General features: G+C 36.4%; 1 protein-coding gene across 1 annotated transcript; it reads right to left on the bottom strand.

The window, feature by feature from the left end:
- Window positions 1-224: 224 nt before the first annotated feature.
- Window positions 225-1,558, bottom strand: LOC144997687 (pentatricopeptide repeat-containing protein At4g32430, mitochondrial-like). The gene has a single exon (XM_078957560.1). It carries the CDS (start codon window positions 1,543-1,545, stop codon window positions 361-363), a length of 1,185 nt encoding a protein of 394 aa, XP_078813686.1. The 5' UTR covers window positions 1,546-1,558; the 3' UTR covers window positions 225-360.
- Window positions 1,559-17,188: the final 15,630 nt, after the last annotated feature.

Below are 17,188 nucleotides of genomic sequence, written 5' to 3'. Positions count from 1 at the left end.
GACGTGTTATTTTAACTAGCCAAACGCCATGAATGTTGAATGGTTCGGAAGCTACCTCTTAATTGAATTGTTATGAGGTGAAACAAACGAACCCTTAATTTCATAAAAAGCTTTTTTAGTGGTCAATGATTATAGATGATTTAAACTAAAATGTTATAGAAAAGATTAATGCTTGGAGATGCTCTTATTAAACTATCTCAAATCCATAATATTTTAAACCATTTCATACCTAAAAAATCTCCCTCAAACTAAAAAAAAACACCAAATTCCCTCTACAATAAAATAAAACTTTCAATTCAATCACTTTTTAAAAACCAAAAAACCTATCATCTACATAAAAACTTAACTTTCTCCATAACATCATCCCTTTAAAAATCTAATTTCCACCCCTAAAACCCCCACCATCCAATAGATCTCCATCATTCGTGGATGCGACATATCATTGGATGAAAAGACATGAGTCGATGAGTATCCACCCACATCACACACATCTACCCAACTCAACCCAACAACTTTCTTCACATTCCTCTCTTTCATCGATTTCCTAATCCTCGCCACCTCATCCCACTCCCCCATCTCCGCATACAAATTCGACAACAAAACATACGAACCACTTTTCGTGGGCTCCATCTTCAACAAAACCTCCCCCACCTCAAAATCCCCATAAACTTTACAATTCCCCAACAAACTCTGCAACACCGGAATCCCAATTCCATTCCCACCCCTGCCCGGAATCCGCCGCATCAACCCCTCGTCCCCCTCCAACCGCCCTGTGCATGCTTGTTCTCCGTAGCTTCCTTCTTGGCTATAACCTGAAAGCATGGCGTTCCATGACACTAAATCTTTCATTGGCATTTCATCGAACACCTTTTCTGCGTCCACTATTCGTTCCCATTTTGAGTAGAGTGTTATAAGTGCATTTGCGATGAAACATTCACTTTGCATTCCGGTTTTTAGAACAAGAGAGTGTAACTGAATTCCGAAGAGAAATTCTTCACAGTCTGCGCAGTGTGCTAATGCAGAAGTATACGTCACTGCATCAAAGGTAATCCCTATATGATTCATCCGACAAGCAAAAGTCAGAGCATCGTTACTGTTGTTAATCCCTGAGAGTAAGGTGTTCCATGAAACGATGTCTGGATTGGTCAATTTCTCGAAAATAGCCATAGCACGATCGATTTGTCCGGCTTTGGAGTACATATTCATCAAAGAATTGGAGACGGATAGAAATGAATCAAGGCCAGACGTCAAAGCAAATCCATGGATTTGACACCCAAGTTTTGGGTCTCCGCTACATGCCTTGGTAGCAAGAGCAGTGGAAATTTCATCGACATGAGTAACACCCACTTCCCGAATCTGTTTCTTGACGATTTCAAGAGCTTGAAATGAGCGGTTTTGGTGCAAAAGATCAAGCATGGAATGGTGGAGATAGTCGAGGTTTGGTTGAGGAATTTGAATGAACAGTTGATGCCCATCTTGAAACGGATGAAAGTTTACAGCACTTCTAGCGTGGATGCATTTGGAAATCAGTTGGCGGGCAATCATCAATGGAATATTTGTTGAGATCAGAAACTATAACTCATCAGAAACTATACTTCATTTAAAATATCATGGATAATAACTATTTTTACCGTCTTGAAAAATAATAATAATAAATTACACAAAAATATTAAAAAATGAAATTCTTTCATATACTTTTTTGGTAAAGAAAAATAATTTTTTCTCTTCTCGTAGTATTGATACAACATTTTTTTTAATTGTTATATATATATATATATAAAGTTAAAAAAAACATTGATTTGACAATTACAGAAAACTAGTACCGAAAAGATTTGACAATCGGAGTTTTTATAGGCTAAAGGGAGTGGGCATGCTAAGCCCTTGCCAAGGAAATGCTAAAGGTGCTAAACACTACCCCCTTCAAAATGCGAAGGAAATTCTAAAGGCTCGCTATGGGCTTAACGACAGGAGAGAGGAGAGAGAAACATGAATACTGTATTCTTATTGGTTGAACCAAATTTATATATATTTTTTTCTAAAATAAAACTCATTAAACTAACAAACTACCACTCCTTATATTTTTACACTTTGGATGCTAACACACTCCTAACCTATGTGGCTTAAAAAAAATGATGTAGCATAAAAAAATCTGATGTGTTAACATGCTTAGCATGTTACCACTCCCTTTAACCTTAGTAGTGTCCATTAAAAAAAATTAAATATGAGTGTCTAAATATTTGAGAACTTTGATTTTATAAGAAAAATAGAAAAATAATAAATTATTATAATGAAAATATTTTTTGTCTTTTAAATTAAAAAAACAATTTAAATAAATAATCAAAAGAAACTAACAAACTTTAATTTTGGAAAATTTGAAATTAAAACTTAAGTTTATTAATGAAATTGATATTCATTTATTACTATATTTATTACAATTATTATATTAAAATATTATATAGAATTTAGTAAAATAAAAAAAACTCATAAAGTGACATGTGGAAAAAAAATTAATTCAAAATAACCATAAAATGATATTTGACAAATTAAATGTGAGTGTAACAAATGAAAAAAAAAAAAAAAACCTTCATTTACTAGAGTAGATACTATATACGGATAAATTGAGATCAAAATCGAAAACATTTTATTTCCATTTGATTTTCACTTAAAAGTATATATATATATATATATATATATATATATATATATATATATATATATATATATATATATATATATATATATATATATATATATATATATATATATATGGACAAGAAATAAAACAAATAGTCATCATAGTTTTTTTTACAAAATAATTTTGTATAAACTTTAATGTGATTTTTTAAATAATATTTGGACATTTCAAGAATCTATAGAAGCTTTGAATATAATGTACCATATAGTTAAAGTGGGCCAACTCGTTATCACCTCTATTTTGGCTCGTTCATTTTTATCCCGTTACTCGAGAGAATATAAGCCCAGAAACTGTTACTTTAGGGTAGAGTTAAAAAATCCAGCCGGTTCCGCTCAAATCTATTAATCTAGGTCAATAGTAGCCGATGAAGACCTGGACCGGCCCGATCCAAATAAACCTTCTAACAATGGCAATATACTATATGGGCTTTGCATGGGCTACTCTCAGGCCTAGAAGCGTTGCCCGTTTTAATTTTAATTTCACTTTTTATGTTTAAGTACCGTATTACTAGGCCTAACAATCGTATCATGTTCGGGTTGACCGGGTTGACGGGTTGAGATATACCAATCCAAACACGATCCATTTAACTATACAGGTAATGGGTTGATGGGTTTGGAACATAAACTCATATATGACATGTCAACCCACTTATTTATACGAGTTCATAGGATGGTGAGTTTATGGGTCAAATTTGGATTCATGTGTTTGTGGGTTAAATTACATAAATAAAATTGATAATTAAACAAGAATAAATTCTTGATGCAAACATATCCAAATTTTAGAAACTTAAGTTTTAAACATATAAATAAAAATTAAAAACATTCATGAAAACATGTTTAAACAAAAACATTAATACAAATATAGATAAATTCAAGTGCTAATGTAATAGCCACAATTTTTATTTTTTCTCCAAAAAAACAAAATCAATTTTCCAACATGGTTTTTTTTTCTTTATGATGAATTTCAACATTCAAGTAGAAACAATAGGCAATATTGAAACACACTAAGTAAAACTATAAAAACAAATAATTGTGTATAATACCATTTAAAAAAATATATTTTTTTATTAAAATTCTAAAGGGGTTGGCGGGTCACCCGTATATTTTTTGAGAAACTAATATATAACATGTTTAATAAACGGGTTGACGGGTTGAAAAATTCAACATAAACCCGTTTATTTCGTGTCGTGTTGCGGGTAGTGTCGCGGACCGTGTCGAGAATCGTCAGGGTATTGTTCCCATATGAACAGTACCCAACATGGGTACTCTTCATAAGGTTAGTTTAATGTATCGTGGTCACCGTCTCAACTCTCGATTCTTTTATTTGGATTCCACCGCCTCTCAATTCTTCTTCATTGATTTGGCCATTAAATAACCTCACCCTCACGACCAATGTTTATAGTCTTCACCACTACTATCTGTGAAATTCCATCTTTGTTGAATGATGTCATCATAGCCGTTAAACCATCGTACATCATTGTTTTCTGATTCTTCTGATTATCAACTAGAAGGAAACAAAGTGGCAGGAAAGAAGGTGGTAACGGTAGGACCCCTGGAATTCCACCGACATTTGTAGCAGTAAATGCATACAACGATGGATACTCATTTCTTACCATGCCTATTAAGATCTTCGATGCTCCTCCTTTCTCTCAACCTCCACCACAACCTGTCATCGACGTCGTTGTCACACTCACAACTTCGAATGGTAGAGGGGCCTTCCATTTCTGTGACATCCCTTTTTCACAGCCAAAAAAGACCGATTTTGTTTATGCTTTATAAAAATCAGAGTACTTCTTTTCATAAAAATATTGCGGAATTTGTTTCCAGAAAAATACGATAAATACGTTATCAAAATATTTTCGAAGATACGTATTTTATTCATTTTAAAACGTTTGGGATGTCATCGTCAATACAGAAACATAAGCATAAACATAATTTACATTTATTTACACTAGTGATCTACATCTCTTTAATCTCTCAGTGTAATTTGACTTCATATCAACACCTGTGATATAAATAAACTGAGTAGGTCAGGTTGGGAAACCTGGTGAGTACATAGGTTTTCAACCTACAATAATATAATTATTATGTTTAAACAATCAAACAATCAACCCAATTACCCATCCCCATTATATTCTTTAATCTTAAGGATCTACCCTAAGAATCAGCTATTCCTCGTTCATTCATTCCTAAGGATCATCCTAAGGAATCGGCACAAAGTCCATCGTTGCCACGGTTTACACAACGGGCACTAAGTCTGCATAGTCGTCAGGGTTTAGACATCAAGTCTGCATGATCACCAAGGTTTAGCCATTAAGTCTGCATGATCACCAAGGTTTAGGCATCAAGTCTGCATGATCACCAGGGTTTAGGCATCAAGTCTGCATGATCACCAGGGTTTAGAGTACACCGGGTGAACACATCGTTCACAAAACCTACAGGTTGCGAGCCTGCTAGTGTTCCAATGGACTGTCTAGAATAGTCCGTGGTTGTCATCCATACTCTGCTGAATGGCGAGGCCATCATTTAGGAAAAAGGCTTCTCACATCGTCCACCTCTCACCCTCACCTCGTGGTCTATAACACCTCTAAACTCATCATTCAACTCATATTCCATCTATTATATCTACCAATGTTTACCCCAACATTATCGTAGATATAAAATACATATACAGTTTAAATCATTTAAAACATGTATAAAATCGTTCATTTAGCATAGACAACAAGTACTCAGATAATATGCACACATAGCACGTAATTTATATAAAATACTTCATATCTATGTGTAAGATGAAAGTAACTATGCACTCACTTGAAATGGTGGTGATTCCGAACTCAGAAAGTGTTTCACTTCTTGAAAAAAAAAAATTCCTTCGACGAAACCTAGTATTATTACCACTAGAGTTTAGTCTATTATTTACCGAGACTAATTAATAGTCTAGCTATTATTACTATTATATAACCGTTAAATAATACTTATATAACCCATAATAATAGCCCAATTACTTATTATATGTTCTTAATAACATTAATATAATTAAATAAAAACTATATTAAAAATAGCGTAGGCGTAGATCACTTACAGCGGGTTTTATAGAAAACCAGGCTTTGCTTGGAGCAGCATTCCCGTGCGGAAAAGCTCTTCTTCTCGGAGCCGTCGAGCACTCAGGGGATTCCGCCTCGTGCTAGGGAGGTTTCCTAGGCTTTTCGGGGGTTTCGGGGCTAGAGAGATGTTCTAGAGAGAGAGTAAAGAGAAGAAAGAATGAGAAAGGTGTGAAGAAAATGAGGGTGGGAGAGGTTCTATTTATAGGGTGAAAATGGCTGAACTTGGTGCCACATGTCACCATCTAGTGGCAAGAGTTTGGGTAAAAGCAATGGCCAAGATTGTGCCACATCACCTATTTTCGCACAACACACTTCTGACTTCTAAAATCCGTAACTTTCACATACGAACTCCGTTTTTGACGTTCTTTATATCCACGCGTAGGTAAAAATAATATCTACAACTTTATTTTGACTCTGTTGGCTAATTCTCGACCGATCTTAAATTTAACAGTACTAGGCGTTTAGATTGTTAAATGACCGCGAAGAATTCGTAACTCCTTCATACGGACTCTGTTTTCGTCTGTCTTTTTATTGTTAAGTTCCTATTAATGAGATCTTCAACTCTCATTTAAGTCACGTAAGCCAAAAACCGCTCGAACTAAAATTCGAGTTTCGGGCCGTGCACTACTAAGCCGAATCTTAGAAAAATCATAACTTCTTCATACGAAGTCAGATTTGGGCGTTCTTTTTATGGATTTTCTCGGTTTAACATATTCTACGACTTTCGTTTAGATCACTAAGGCTAAAAATTCCTCCATCATAAAATCACTATTTACGCTTCTCGGTGACGTGCCGGTTCCGTCGCGAAACTTCGACGTGTCATAGCTTCTTCGTTATAACTCGGATTTCAACGCTCTTTATATGTACGAAAACCTAGTGATATATTCTAAAACTTGGTTAAGATTATTTATTCTAAATAATCTTTTGTCGAAAAGTTATTTTCGACCCTTATTACCTCTAAATTGACTAGCTCGGATCTACGGGCGTTACAATTATCTCCCTTTAGGATGATTATGTACCGGAATCATCAACGAAACAGGGCTCGTATAATGACTCCATACGTCATCTCTTCATCCTAGGTAATAATTATAACTTCTATATTCCTTCAACTCTATCTCTTAGACTCATTGACTGTAAGCCGTACTCGATCGTGCACCTGTTCTCTACCTCAGGATAGACTCCAAATTATGAACTTCAAGTTACAATCTCGATCCTTACTGGATACAAAATTGAGATAAGTTCTTTTATTACTACTATGGATCTATGTGTCATATTCTAATGACCTATCATCGTATGTTGCAACGCTTTAGACTTAGGTCTCTTAGAGTCAAACTCCAAAACAGAGTATACCTTCCTTCATGTTCTAATGTGATACAATCACATTTCAATATGTAGCATTTCTAGCTACCAACTTCTTTAACAATCATTACGATACTTCTACTGATCGCCCTGGGTTAACTTTCATTTCAATCTTTTGGTTTAAGTTATATGCTACATCAAACTTGGTTCTCTGAACCACGTAACATACTCATCGTATTAGGACTCAATTTGATATGACCACTAGGGTCAGAATAACAACAATCTTCTTAGTCATTACCGAAATGATGGTAGCGACATGCTTGAATAAAACAGACTCAATTATTGGTTTCTTGGTAATCTTGTGACTTTCCCTGATCCAAGCGTGAGTCATGTGCTTCCGGTAGTGTATGCATCTACTACCTTTCACACCTACTCATACTCATCCTAAGTATTGTCTCGCAGTTTTCCAAGTCACCATACAGGAAAAATCACATAACAGTTTAACACATCAGATAACAAAGCGAGGGCTTTATTATTTCTCGAAACTATTACATAGGTGTTCAAGTTCATCCTAGACTATGCCTCTAATAGGCTACATCATACGATACTATGGCTACTGCATAACTTGATCTTCAGATATGAAGTCCTCATCCTTGATTCCTCGCATGGTTTTCTGCTTTGTCAAGGATCATGTGAAATGCCCTTGGCCTTGGTGGCATTTCTGGTCTTGCTGCTTTATTTTTCCTCGGGCAGTCCCTAGAAATATGCCCTTCTTTGTTACATCCATAACACACCTTCTTGTTGGATGCACACTTGCTGGTGTAATGCCCTGTCTTTCCACATTTGTAGCAAGTCACATCCTCGCCACATTTCCTGAAGTGCTTCTTTTTACACTTCTCGCACCACTTGGTTTCACCTCCTCCTCCTTCTTCAGTCTTTGAGACTTTCCCTTCTTTGTTGGATTTTGAAGATCCTTCATGCTCCCTTTTCTCACCAACTTCAGCTCTCTCCAAACCTTTTTCCATAATTTGGGTCTCAACATTCTTGGCTGCCCAGATGACAGCTTTCAAAGTGGTTGTTTGCTTAACCATTGGACCAAAGTTTGCTGGTAATCCATGGGCAAACTTTTTAACCTTGGAGAGTTTAGTTGGGACTAGGTAAGGAACAAGCTTCATTTTCTCCGTAAAACTTGCATCATACTCGATGACACTCATCCTTCCCTTCTTTAGATTCTGGAACTCATTGTTGATCTCCAGAAGATCCTGCTCAGAGCAGTACTGCATTTTTAACTGCACCAGAAAATCTTCCCATGACATCTTACTCATTTCTCCTTTGGGCATCGAATCAGCTAGTAGCTTCCACCAGCTTAGTACTCCAGATTTCAACAGAGGAACCGCGAGAGCGGTCTTTTGCCTGTTGCTACACTCGCAACTCTCAAACATCGTCTCTATCTCGGAGATCCTGTTCATGATTTCCACCGGCATCGGGCTTCCAGATAGACTCGGTGGTTTGGACGCCATAAAATCCTTGTATTTGCATCCACGTCCGTCATTTCCTCCGTCATGGTGGTTTTGCCTAACTATCGGTGGGTTGGCTTGACCAACGGTCCCACTGTAGTTTCCTTCCTCAGTCTGCCCTTCGTTCAACTCGGGTGTTCGATCTGTATGGTCGCTTCCTCTTGATTTTGCTGGAGCAAACATCTGGTTTCCTCCATTTAACGATCCAACATCGCCTGGATCATCGCTTGCACTCCGACCATCGTTATTGGCTCAACAGTGGCTACCACAACCGGTATTTGCTCAATCACTGGGGGTTGGTTTCGATTCCTATTTGTATTCACGTTTCCGCTACGGGTCCTTGCCATCTTGATCTATACACCGAATAAGGTGAATCTAGATCTTTATTTAGGATTGACGTTTAAATCATCTTTATCACTCCGAAACGTTTATATGATAGTTCTAATATCGTATTTGTACGTTTAGAATTCTAAACACATAAGGTTTCTAGATCCGGTCGGCAACATACCATAGATCCGATCAAACTGTAGCATAACAAATCATTTAGCACGTAAAAGCAATTTAGGCATCATTCCTAAAATAAGCAAGTGCTCACACCTCACAATCATCGTTAGCATTCTAAGTTTAAGTCTAGAAATTTCCTACAAATTCCTAGTTCGCTTAAACTAATGCTCTGATACCAACTGTGACATCCCTTTTGCACGGCCAGAAAAGACCGATTTTGTTTATGCTTTATAAAAATTAGAGTACTTCTTTTCATAAAAATGTTGCGGAATTTGTTCCCAGAAAAATACGATAAATACGTTATCAAAATATTTTCGAAGATACGTATTTTATTCATTTTAAAACGTTTGGGATGTCATCGTCAATACAGAAACATAAGCATAAACAAAATTTACATTTATTTACACTAGTAATCTACATCTCTTTAATCTCTCAATGTAATGTGACTTCATATCAACACCTGTGATATAAATAAACTGAGTGGGTCAGGTTGGGAAACCTGGTGAGTACATAGGTTTTCAACCTACAATAATATAATTATTATGTTTAAACAATCAAACAATCAACCCAATTACCCATCCCCATTATCTTCTTTAATCTTAAGGATCTACCCTAAGAATCAACTATTCCTCGTTCATTCATTCCTAAGGATCATCCTAAGGAATCGACACAAAGTCCATCGTTGCCACGGTTTACACAACGGGCACTAAGTCTGCATAGTCACCAGGGTTTAGGCATCAAGTTTGCATGATCACCAGGGTTTAGGCATCAAGTCTGCATGATCACCAGGGTTTAGGCATCAAGTCTGCATGATCACCAGGGTTTAGGCATCAAGTCTGCATGATCACCAGGGTTTAGGCATCAAGTCTGCATGATCACCAGGGTTTAGGCATCAAGTCTGCATTATCACCAGGGTTTAGAGTACACCGGGTGAACACATCGTTCATAAAACCTACAGGTTGCGAGCCTGCTATTGTTCCAATGGACTGTCTAGAATAGTCCGTGGTTGTCATCCATACTCTGCTGAATGACGAGGCCATCTTTTGGGAAAAAGGCTTCTCACATCGTCCACCTCTTACCCTCACCTCGTGGTCTATAACACCTCTAAACTCATCATTCAACTCATATTACATCTATTATATCTACCCATGTTTACCCCAACATTATCGTAGATATAAAATACATATACAGTTTAAATCATTTAAAACATGTATAAAATCGTTCATTTAGCATAGATAACAAGTACTCAGATAATATGCACACATATCACGTAATTTATATAAAATACTTCATATCTATGTGTAAGATGAAAGTAACTATGCACTCACTTGAAAAGGTGGTGATTCTGAACTCAGACAGTGTTTCACTTCTTGAAAAAAAAAATTCCTTCGATGAAACCTAGTATTATTACCACTAGAGTTTAGTCTATTATTCACCGAGACTAATTAATAGTCTAGCTATTATTACTATTATATAACCGTTAAATAATACTTATATAACCCATAATAATAGCCCAATTACTTATTCTATGTTCTTAATAACGTTAATATAATTAAATAAAAACTATATTAAAAATAGCGTAGGCGTAGATCACTTACAACGAGTTTTATAGAAAACCAGGCTTTGCTTGGAGCAGCATTCCGCGGAAAAGCTCTTCTTCTCGGAGCCGTCGAGCACTCAGGGGCTTCTGCCTCATGCTAGGGAGGTTCCCTAGGCTTTTCGGGGGGTTTCGGGGCTAGAGAGAGGTTCTAGAAAGAGAGTAAAGAGAAGAAAGAATGAGAAAGATGTGAAGAAAATGAGGGTGGGAGAGGTTCTATTTATAGGGTGAAAATGGCTGAACTTGGTACCACATGTCACAATCTAGTGGCAAGACTTGGGGTAAAAGCAATGGCTAAGATTGTGCCACATCACTTATTTTCGCACAACACACTTCTGACTTCTAAAATCTGTGACTTTCACATACGAACTCCATTTTTGACGTTCTTTATATCCACGTGTAGGTAAAAATAATATCTACAACTTTCATTTTGACTCCGTCGGCTAATACTCGACCGATCTTAAATTTAACAGTACTAGGCGTTTAGACTATTAAATGACCGCGAAGAATTCGTAACTCCTTCATACGGACTCTGTTTTCGTCTATCTTTTTACTGTTAAGTTCCTATTAATGAGATCTTCAACTCTCATTTAAGTCATGTAAGCCAAAAACTGCTCGAACTAAAATTCAAGTTTCGGGTCGTGCACTACTAAGCTGAATCTTAGAAAAATTATAACTTCTTCATACGAAGTCAGATTTGGGCGTTTTTTTCATGGATTTTCTCGGTGTAACATATTATACGACTTTAGTTTAGATCACTAAGGCTAAAAATTCCTCCATCGTAAAATCACTATTTACGCTGCTCGGTGCCGTGTCGGTTCCGTCGCAAAACTTCGTCGTGTCATAACTTTTTCGTTATAACTCGGATTTCGACGCTCTTTATATGTACGGAAACCTTGTGACATATTCTAAAACTTGGTTAAGATTATTTTTTCTAAATAATCTTTTGTCGAAAAGTCATTTTCGACCCCTATTACCACTAAATTGACTAGCCCGGATCTACGGACGTTACAATTTCTCATCGTTGTATGCCATTGCCTCCTTGTGAAGCCACCAGTCGGAGACCTTCGTACCCCATATTTGATGGGAAATGTAGGTTAGAGAACAATTCTCTAAGCGGAAAAACATTTAACAATTAAATGATTAGGGCACATGCAACCTAAGGAGGATCTATATCTTTCACATAAAGGAAACATACTATGAACTATCAAACCACAAAAAATCCGAATGAAATATAAATTCATAAGGAAGATTGCATACCTTGTTGATTGTTGTAGCACACAATCAAGAATCCTTTCATCAATAACTTGGATGCTAGCACCATAAATCTCGTGCCTTTGATGGTTCGCATCAAACACTAGCAACTAAGAAACTTTTAAGAGAGGAGAGAGGTAAGAAAAATTTCGGCTATCTCTAGAGAAGAATGAGTGCCCAAAATTTAAAGTCAGGGAGGTCCTTTTATAGCTAAAGGAAACTTGGGGCCAAAGCTAGAGTTTTAGGGATAGATCCTAGATTAATTAATATAATAATCAGGCCGCCTTATCTCCTCATCCTTGCCCCTTTGTAACATATGGTTTTGAATAACTTTCATTGTTGACCCTTATATTGAGAGTTATTGCATTTTGGACCCTAAGTAAAAGAAAGAGCGCAATGAGGGCCCTAGTCACATTTTCGTAATTTTGGTTTTAGGGAGTACGTCATGCGTACGTGTGTACGCTGAGTGTATTAGGGCGCACCCTAGTACGTTGGATGTACATATGTATGTTGGGCATACGTTCTAGACATACAAACCCTAATTTTTAGGGTTTGGCTCATATTTAAACTCCATTATAGCCTCATTTCCCCTCACTTCATCCGCCTCCAACGTCTTAAAACATTTTTGCAACCCAAATCTACCTTGTGAAGCGTTTCCAAGCTTGAGTGTGTGTGTTTTTGTGCTTTGAAGAAGAATGAAGGAAGTAGAGACCATCTTGGAGGAGTGAAGCACCTTGGATATGGGATTTCTACCTTGTTTGCAATCTTTTTATGGTATAAAGCTTGTAACTTTACCACTCCAGCATGTAGATCTAGATCTTGTTCTTTGAAAGACACATTTTGGCCCCAAAATGGTGAATCTTGAGCGTGGCATGTTCTTGACCCATTAAGCCGTCCTTTCAGACCTTAGGAAGGGTCTTGAGTTATAAAAAGGGAAAATGACTTAAAAAGGTAACGAAGTTTCAAAAGTGTACAAAAAAGACCATTGTTGTATTTTTTGTACACAAAATAACATTTTACCGGTTATTGTAGGTTATCCGGTTTCCAAAATGTTCAAAAAATACCATTGTTGTTTTTTTAGTACAAAAAAATACCATTAATGTTACTATTTGTACACATAATACCAACAAAATACACATGTGTTCAACTAAAACATTATGGTAACCAGGCTTCAGGTAAATGGGATGAGAAGAATGTAATCAGCAACTGCTTGTGTAATTTTTGTTGAAATTGTTGGAAAAGATCTTACTTCCACCGTATGATCCGCCGAACAAGATTACAGGTGACGCTTCGGCTGACAAATTTTTCTTCAAATAGGTGATGAGAAGAGCATAATCAACAAGTGCTTGTTCGACTGTTAGATATGCTAAAGTAGAAGCGTTCTTGTATGCCTCTTTCTGGCTTCCATATGGCATCGATTCACCATAATATCGATGCTAGATCAAATCACACAGCTTTTGATAAAATTGTATTATTAAAGGTCCGCAAGTGAAGAAATTAATGTAGAGTAGAGTGATTAAGGCTTTTACTTCGGGGAAGATGACCATGGCACCAAAACAAGGGGTGAGTTCCCAAACGAAGTCGGTGTTGGCAGCGAACCATTCGATGTTGCCTTCGTTGCCGCAATAAAGGAAGATTGGGCCCACACGATTAGGGCCTGGGCCCACCTAGTGATCGGAGTTGATGAGATAACGTTGTTGGAACATGGGAAGATCATTGAAGCTGAAATGATCAAGAGTCTGATCAAAGTATCGTGTCTCGTAAGTGTACTTCAGCTGAACGAGAATGTTTTGGGTTTTGAGAAGCCATGGGGATTTGCCGAGAAACAGAGGTGGCCGGCAAGATTCCGACGTTGATGAAAGTAGGCATATGATTAGGAGGAAGAATAAGAAAAAGGGTTTTTCCATGGTGGTGGAGGGTGGCGATGAAGAACAGTAGTGGCCGAAGTGAAGTGGAGGGTTCTTTATAAAAAATAGCTAAATTTCCATTACATTCAAAGAAGGAAAAATGACTAAAAAAGGTAACGAAGTTTAAAAAATGTACAAAAAAGACCATTGTTTTTTTTTTGTACACAAAATAACATTTTACCGGCTATTGTAGGTTACCCACAAGGTTTTATTTGAACACATATGTACTTCATTGGTATTTTGTGTATAAAAAATATACTTTAATGGTATTTTCAGTACCAAAAATAAAATAATGGTATTTTTATACATTTTTGAAACTTCATTACCTTTTTAAGTCATTTTCCCTTATAAAAATGGGGTCTTAATGATTAGTTTTGCTCCATGCATTCTTTAAAAGTTCTAAATGTAATAAGATGTTGAGTTAAGAACTTAATGGTCATGAAAAGTCATACAGTTGGATACTTTATGACTCTTGGTGATATTTTGGCCATGGATATGCAATTGGACGCATTAAGTCGAAGTATTAAGCACTTAATATGAAAAAAGAAACTCCATTAAGTATGTCGTGTGTACCTGTGTGTACGCTGCGCGTACTCAATTACCCACCCCGTTTCCAGTCAACGTGAGTACGCCCCGCGTACACACACTATATCGACTCGACTGAGTTGACTCGGGTCGGTTGACTTAGTTGATTTGCTGATTTTGAATCAGTTGACTTATGGATTTTGATCAGTTTGACTTTGACTTTGACCAAGTTTGACCAATGCGTATTTTGAGAATTAGTATTTTGGTTGGTGTTTGAGAATTTGGTATTTTGGATGGATAGGGTTAGTTAGAGTCGAGATTCCGAGTTGGGACCTCATCAGCTATTGATCATATCGAGAGGCGAGTTTTCCTCACTGTACTTATGGGTCGAAGGCACCAAGGCCGGTGTTGTTGGATAAGGTGTCTAAGTTCATAACTTATTTGGTATATACTTCACCCGACCCAGCATGATCCATTCGGGTGGCACTTCACCCAAACTATTTATGGATAATTTTATGAGAATTTTATACTTACGATTTATTAATATATTATAAGTTATAATATATTAATATAAAGTCATGTTATTTAATTAGTTTTAATCTTGAATTAATTATGAATTAATTTAGTGATTAAAAGGAAGACTAATTAAATCATCGGCTATGATATTTATATGGTGTGAGCTAATACTCATTTGTTAATGGGCTAAGCTTATATGGAAGCCCATGGATGATCCATGGAGTTTTTAACCCATGGATCCTTGGAAAGGAAAAGATATGGGTTATTAGGGTTTACCCTAATCATCTACACTATATAAACAAGCTTATGGTGCATGAATTGACCCTAGAGTGTGTGTGTAAGGTGTGGCCGATTTCTAAGAGTGTGTATACTCTCTCATAAAGTTTTCCAAGTTTGTGGTGATTTGTGATTTCCATTTGAGGCAGTCACATTATTGGTGCTTGGCTCTCAAACTCCAAGGAATCAACACTCATTAAAAGGTATGTAATTCATCTAGTTCCTTTTATGTTTAAAAGTTCCCCATGTCATGCTAGATAAGTTATAAACCTTGGAAAACAAATTTTGCATGTATTTAGACAAACATAGATTCAAGGTTGATTAGGGTTGCATGTACACTTAGGAAGTGTTAGAATGCTAAAAGCCCAACAGTGGTATCAGAGACTAGGCTTGTTTGTTTGATACTTGAGGCAAAATAGTGAAGAAAAAAAAGTCGATTTTCTTGCTGTCTGCATGATGAACTCGCCGAGTCCATGGGGGGACTCGCCGAGTCCATGACCAAATTCATCCTACTCGTCGAGTAGGTTTGTGCACTCGACGAGTAGAAGCCTCAAAATGCAGATTTTTGACTTTTGCTGCTGGAAATGGACTAGAAACATTATCCTAAACTGTTTTGGTACTTGAAAACTTGTTTTAGTTGGTGTAATGGTTGTTCTAATCCATTTACAATAGCTTATATCAAAATTTCATGCTTTGTATGTGTTCGTATAATCCTTGAAACTTTGATGATCATGTTCATGTTCTTATGATCATTCATCACACAATGCAAGTTGCATGATTCCAAGTTTCTATCCAACTGAAATGTAGGTGATAAGAATCTTTCCTTATTTGGAAAATTTTGACAGTACCACAAACGAAAGAATCAAATCCATATTGCTAACAATAGAAACATACAAACATTAATTTTCACAAATGCCATTGCAATGAAACTTAAAATAAAATAAAATCAAAAATTTTCTTTTATTTATAAAACTGTGGAAAAACTTTTCCTTACAATACAAATACAAATGAAAACTATGTCATTACATATTTTTAAGCAATCTATCATAACTCCTAAGTAGCAGTTCAAACTTTCCCTTTCTTTTCTTCGATCCTAAAGTAGAGTCAAACTTTTTGATTCTACCTTTTCTCAGATCTTTTAGGTAGTCAGGGCAGCTTCGCTTCCAATGTCCCTTCAAATGACATTAGAAACAAATGACTTATTTTGCATTGGCACATGAGACAATCTCTGACTCATCCTTTCTATTTACCATTTGGTTAATCAGATTGACTATGGCCGATCCCTTTCCATTTGGAAGATAAATCTTTTATGGACTTCCAATGTTTCCACTGTCAATGTCCATGGAAGTTTGAGAAGTAGATATTCCAATAAAGTTTTCTTTTCCGGTGCGCAAAATCATTGCTGATTTAGCAGCAACAGAAAAAATAGGTAAGATCAATAAGGGTTGTGTCGTGGTTTGGCATATAGTAATCTTTAATGAACTCACTATACGAATTGGGACGTGATTAAAGATTCCAGTCAACAACCAAATTCCTCGAGACAACAACACCCAATACTCTCAGCCTGTCAATATGTGACTTCATCTCCAAGACGTTAGTACACACATACCTTCCATCTTGATGTTTCATTGCAAGTAGGGCTTGAGTGACCTTGAACTTTTCAAGTCTTCGAGCTTGTGGGTTAGGTAAAATAATTAGAGGAGGTAAAGGAAGTGAAGTATGATTTCCACTTCCACGATCGAATCGTGGAACATCATCTTCAAGAGAAAAGCTTATTCCAAAAGATTTAGGCAGACCATAGTTGTTTGTACTAGACATCTACAAAGGAGAAATTCAAGTTAGTTGATTTAAGTCCTTAATATAACACTCAAATGAAATATTAAGGCTAGGATCCAACACAATATTCTACAATTCGGAAGAGAGATGCCTTAATCCAATTGCTGAATATTTGAAGGTAGGTAAACAACGATTTACCAATTTCCACCATGAAAAACG

Source organism: Lactuca saligna, chromosome 5 (genome assembly GCF_052625555.1).
Source record: "Lactuca saligna cultivar CGN05327 chromosome 5, ASM5262555v1, whole genome shotgun sequence".
NCBI lineage: Eukaryota > Viridiplantae > Streptophyta > Magnoliopsida > Asterales > Asteraceae > Lactuca > Lactuca saligna.
This window is presented reverse-complemented; position numbering and strand designations above follow the sequence as displayed.

Excerpts from the sequence above, each read along its gene's own strand:
- LOC144997687 (XM_078957560.1), bottom strand. The coding sequence starts at position 1,545 with ATGATTGCCCGCCAACTGATTTCCAAATGCATCCACGCTAGAAGTGCT.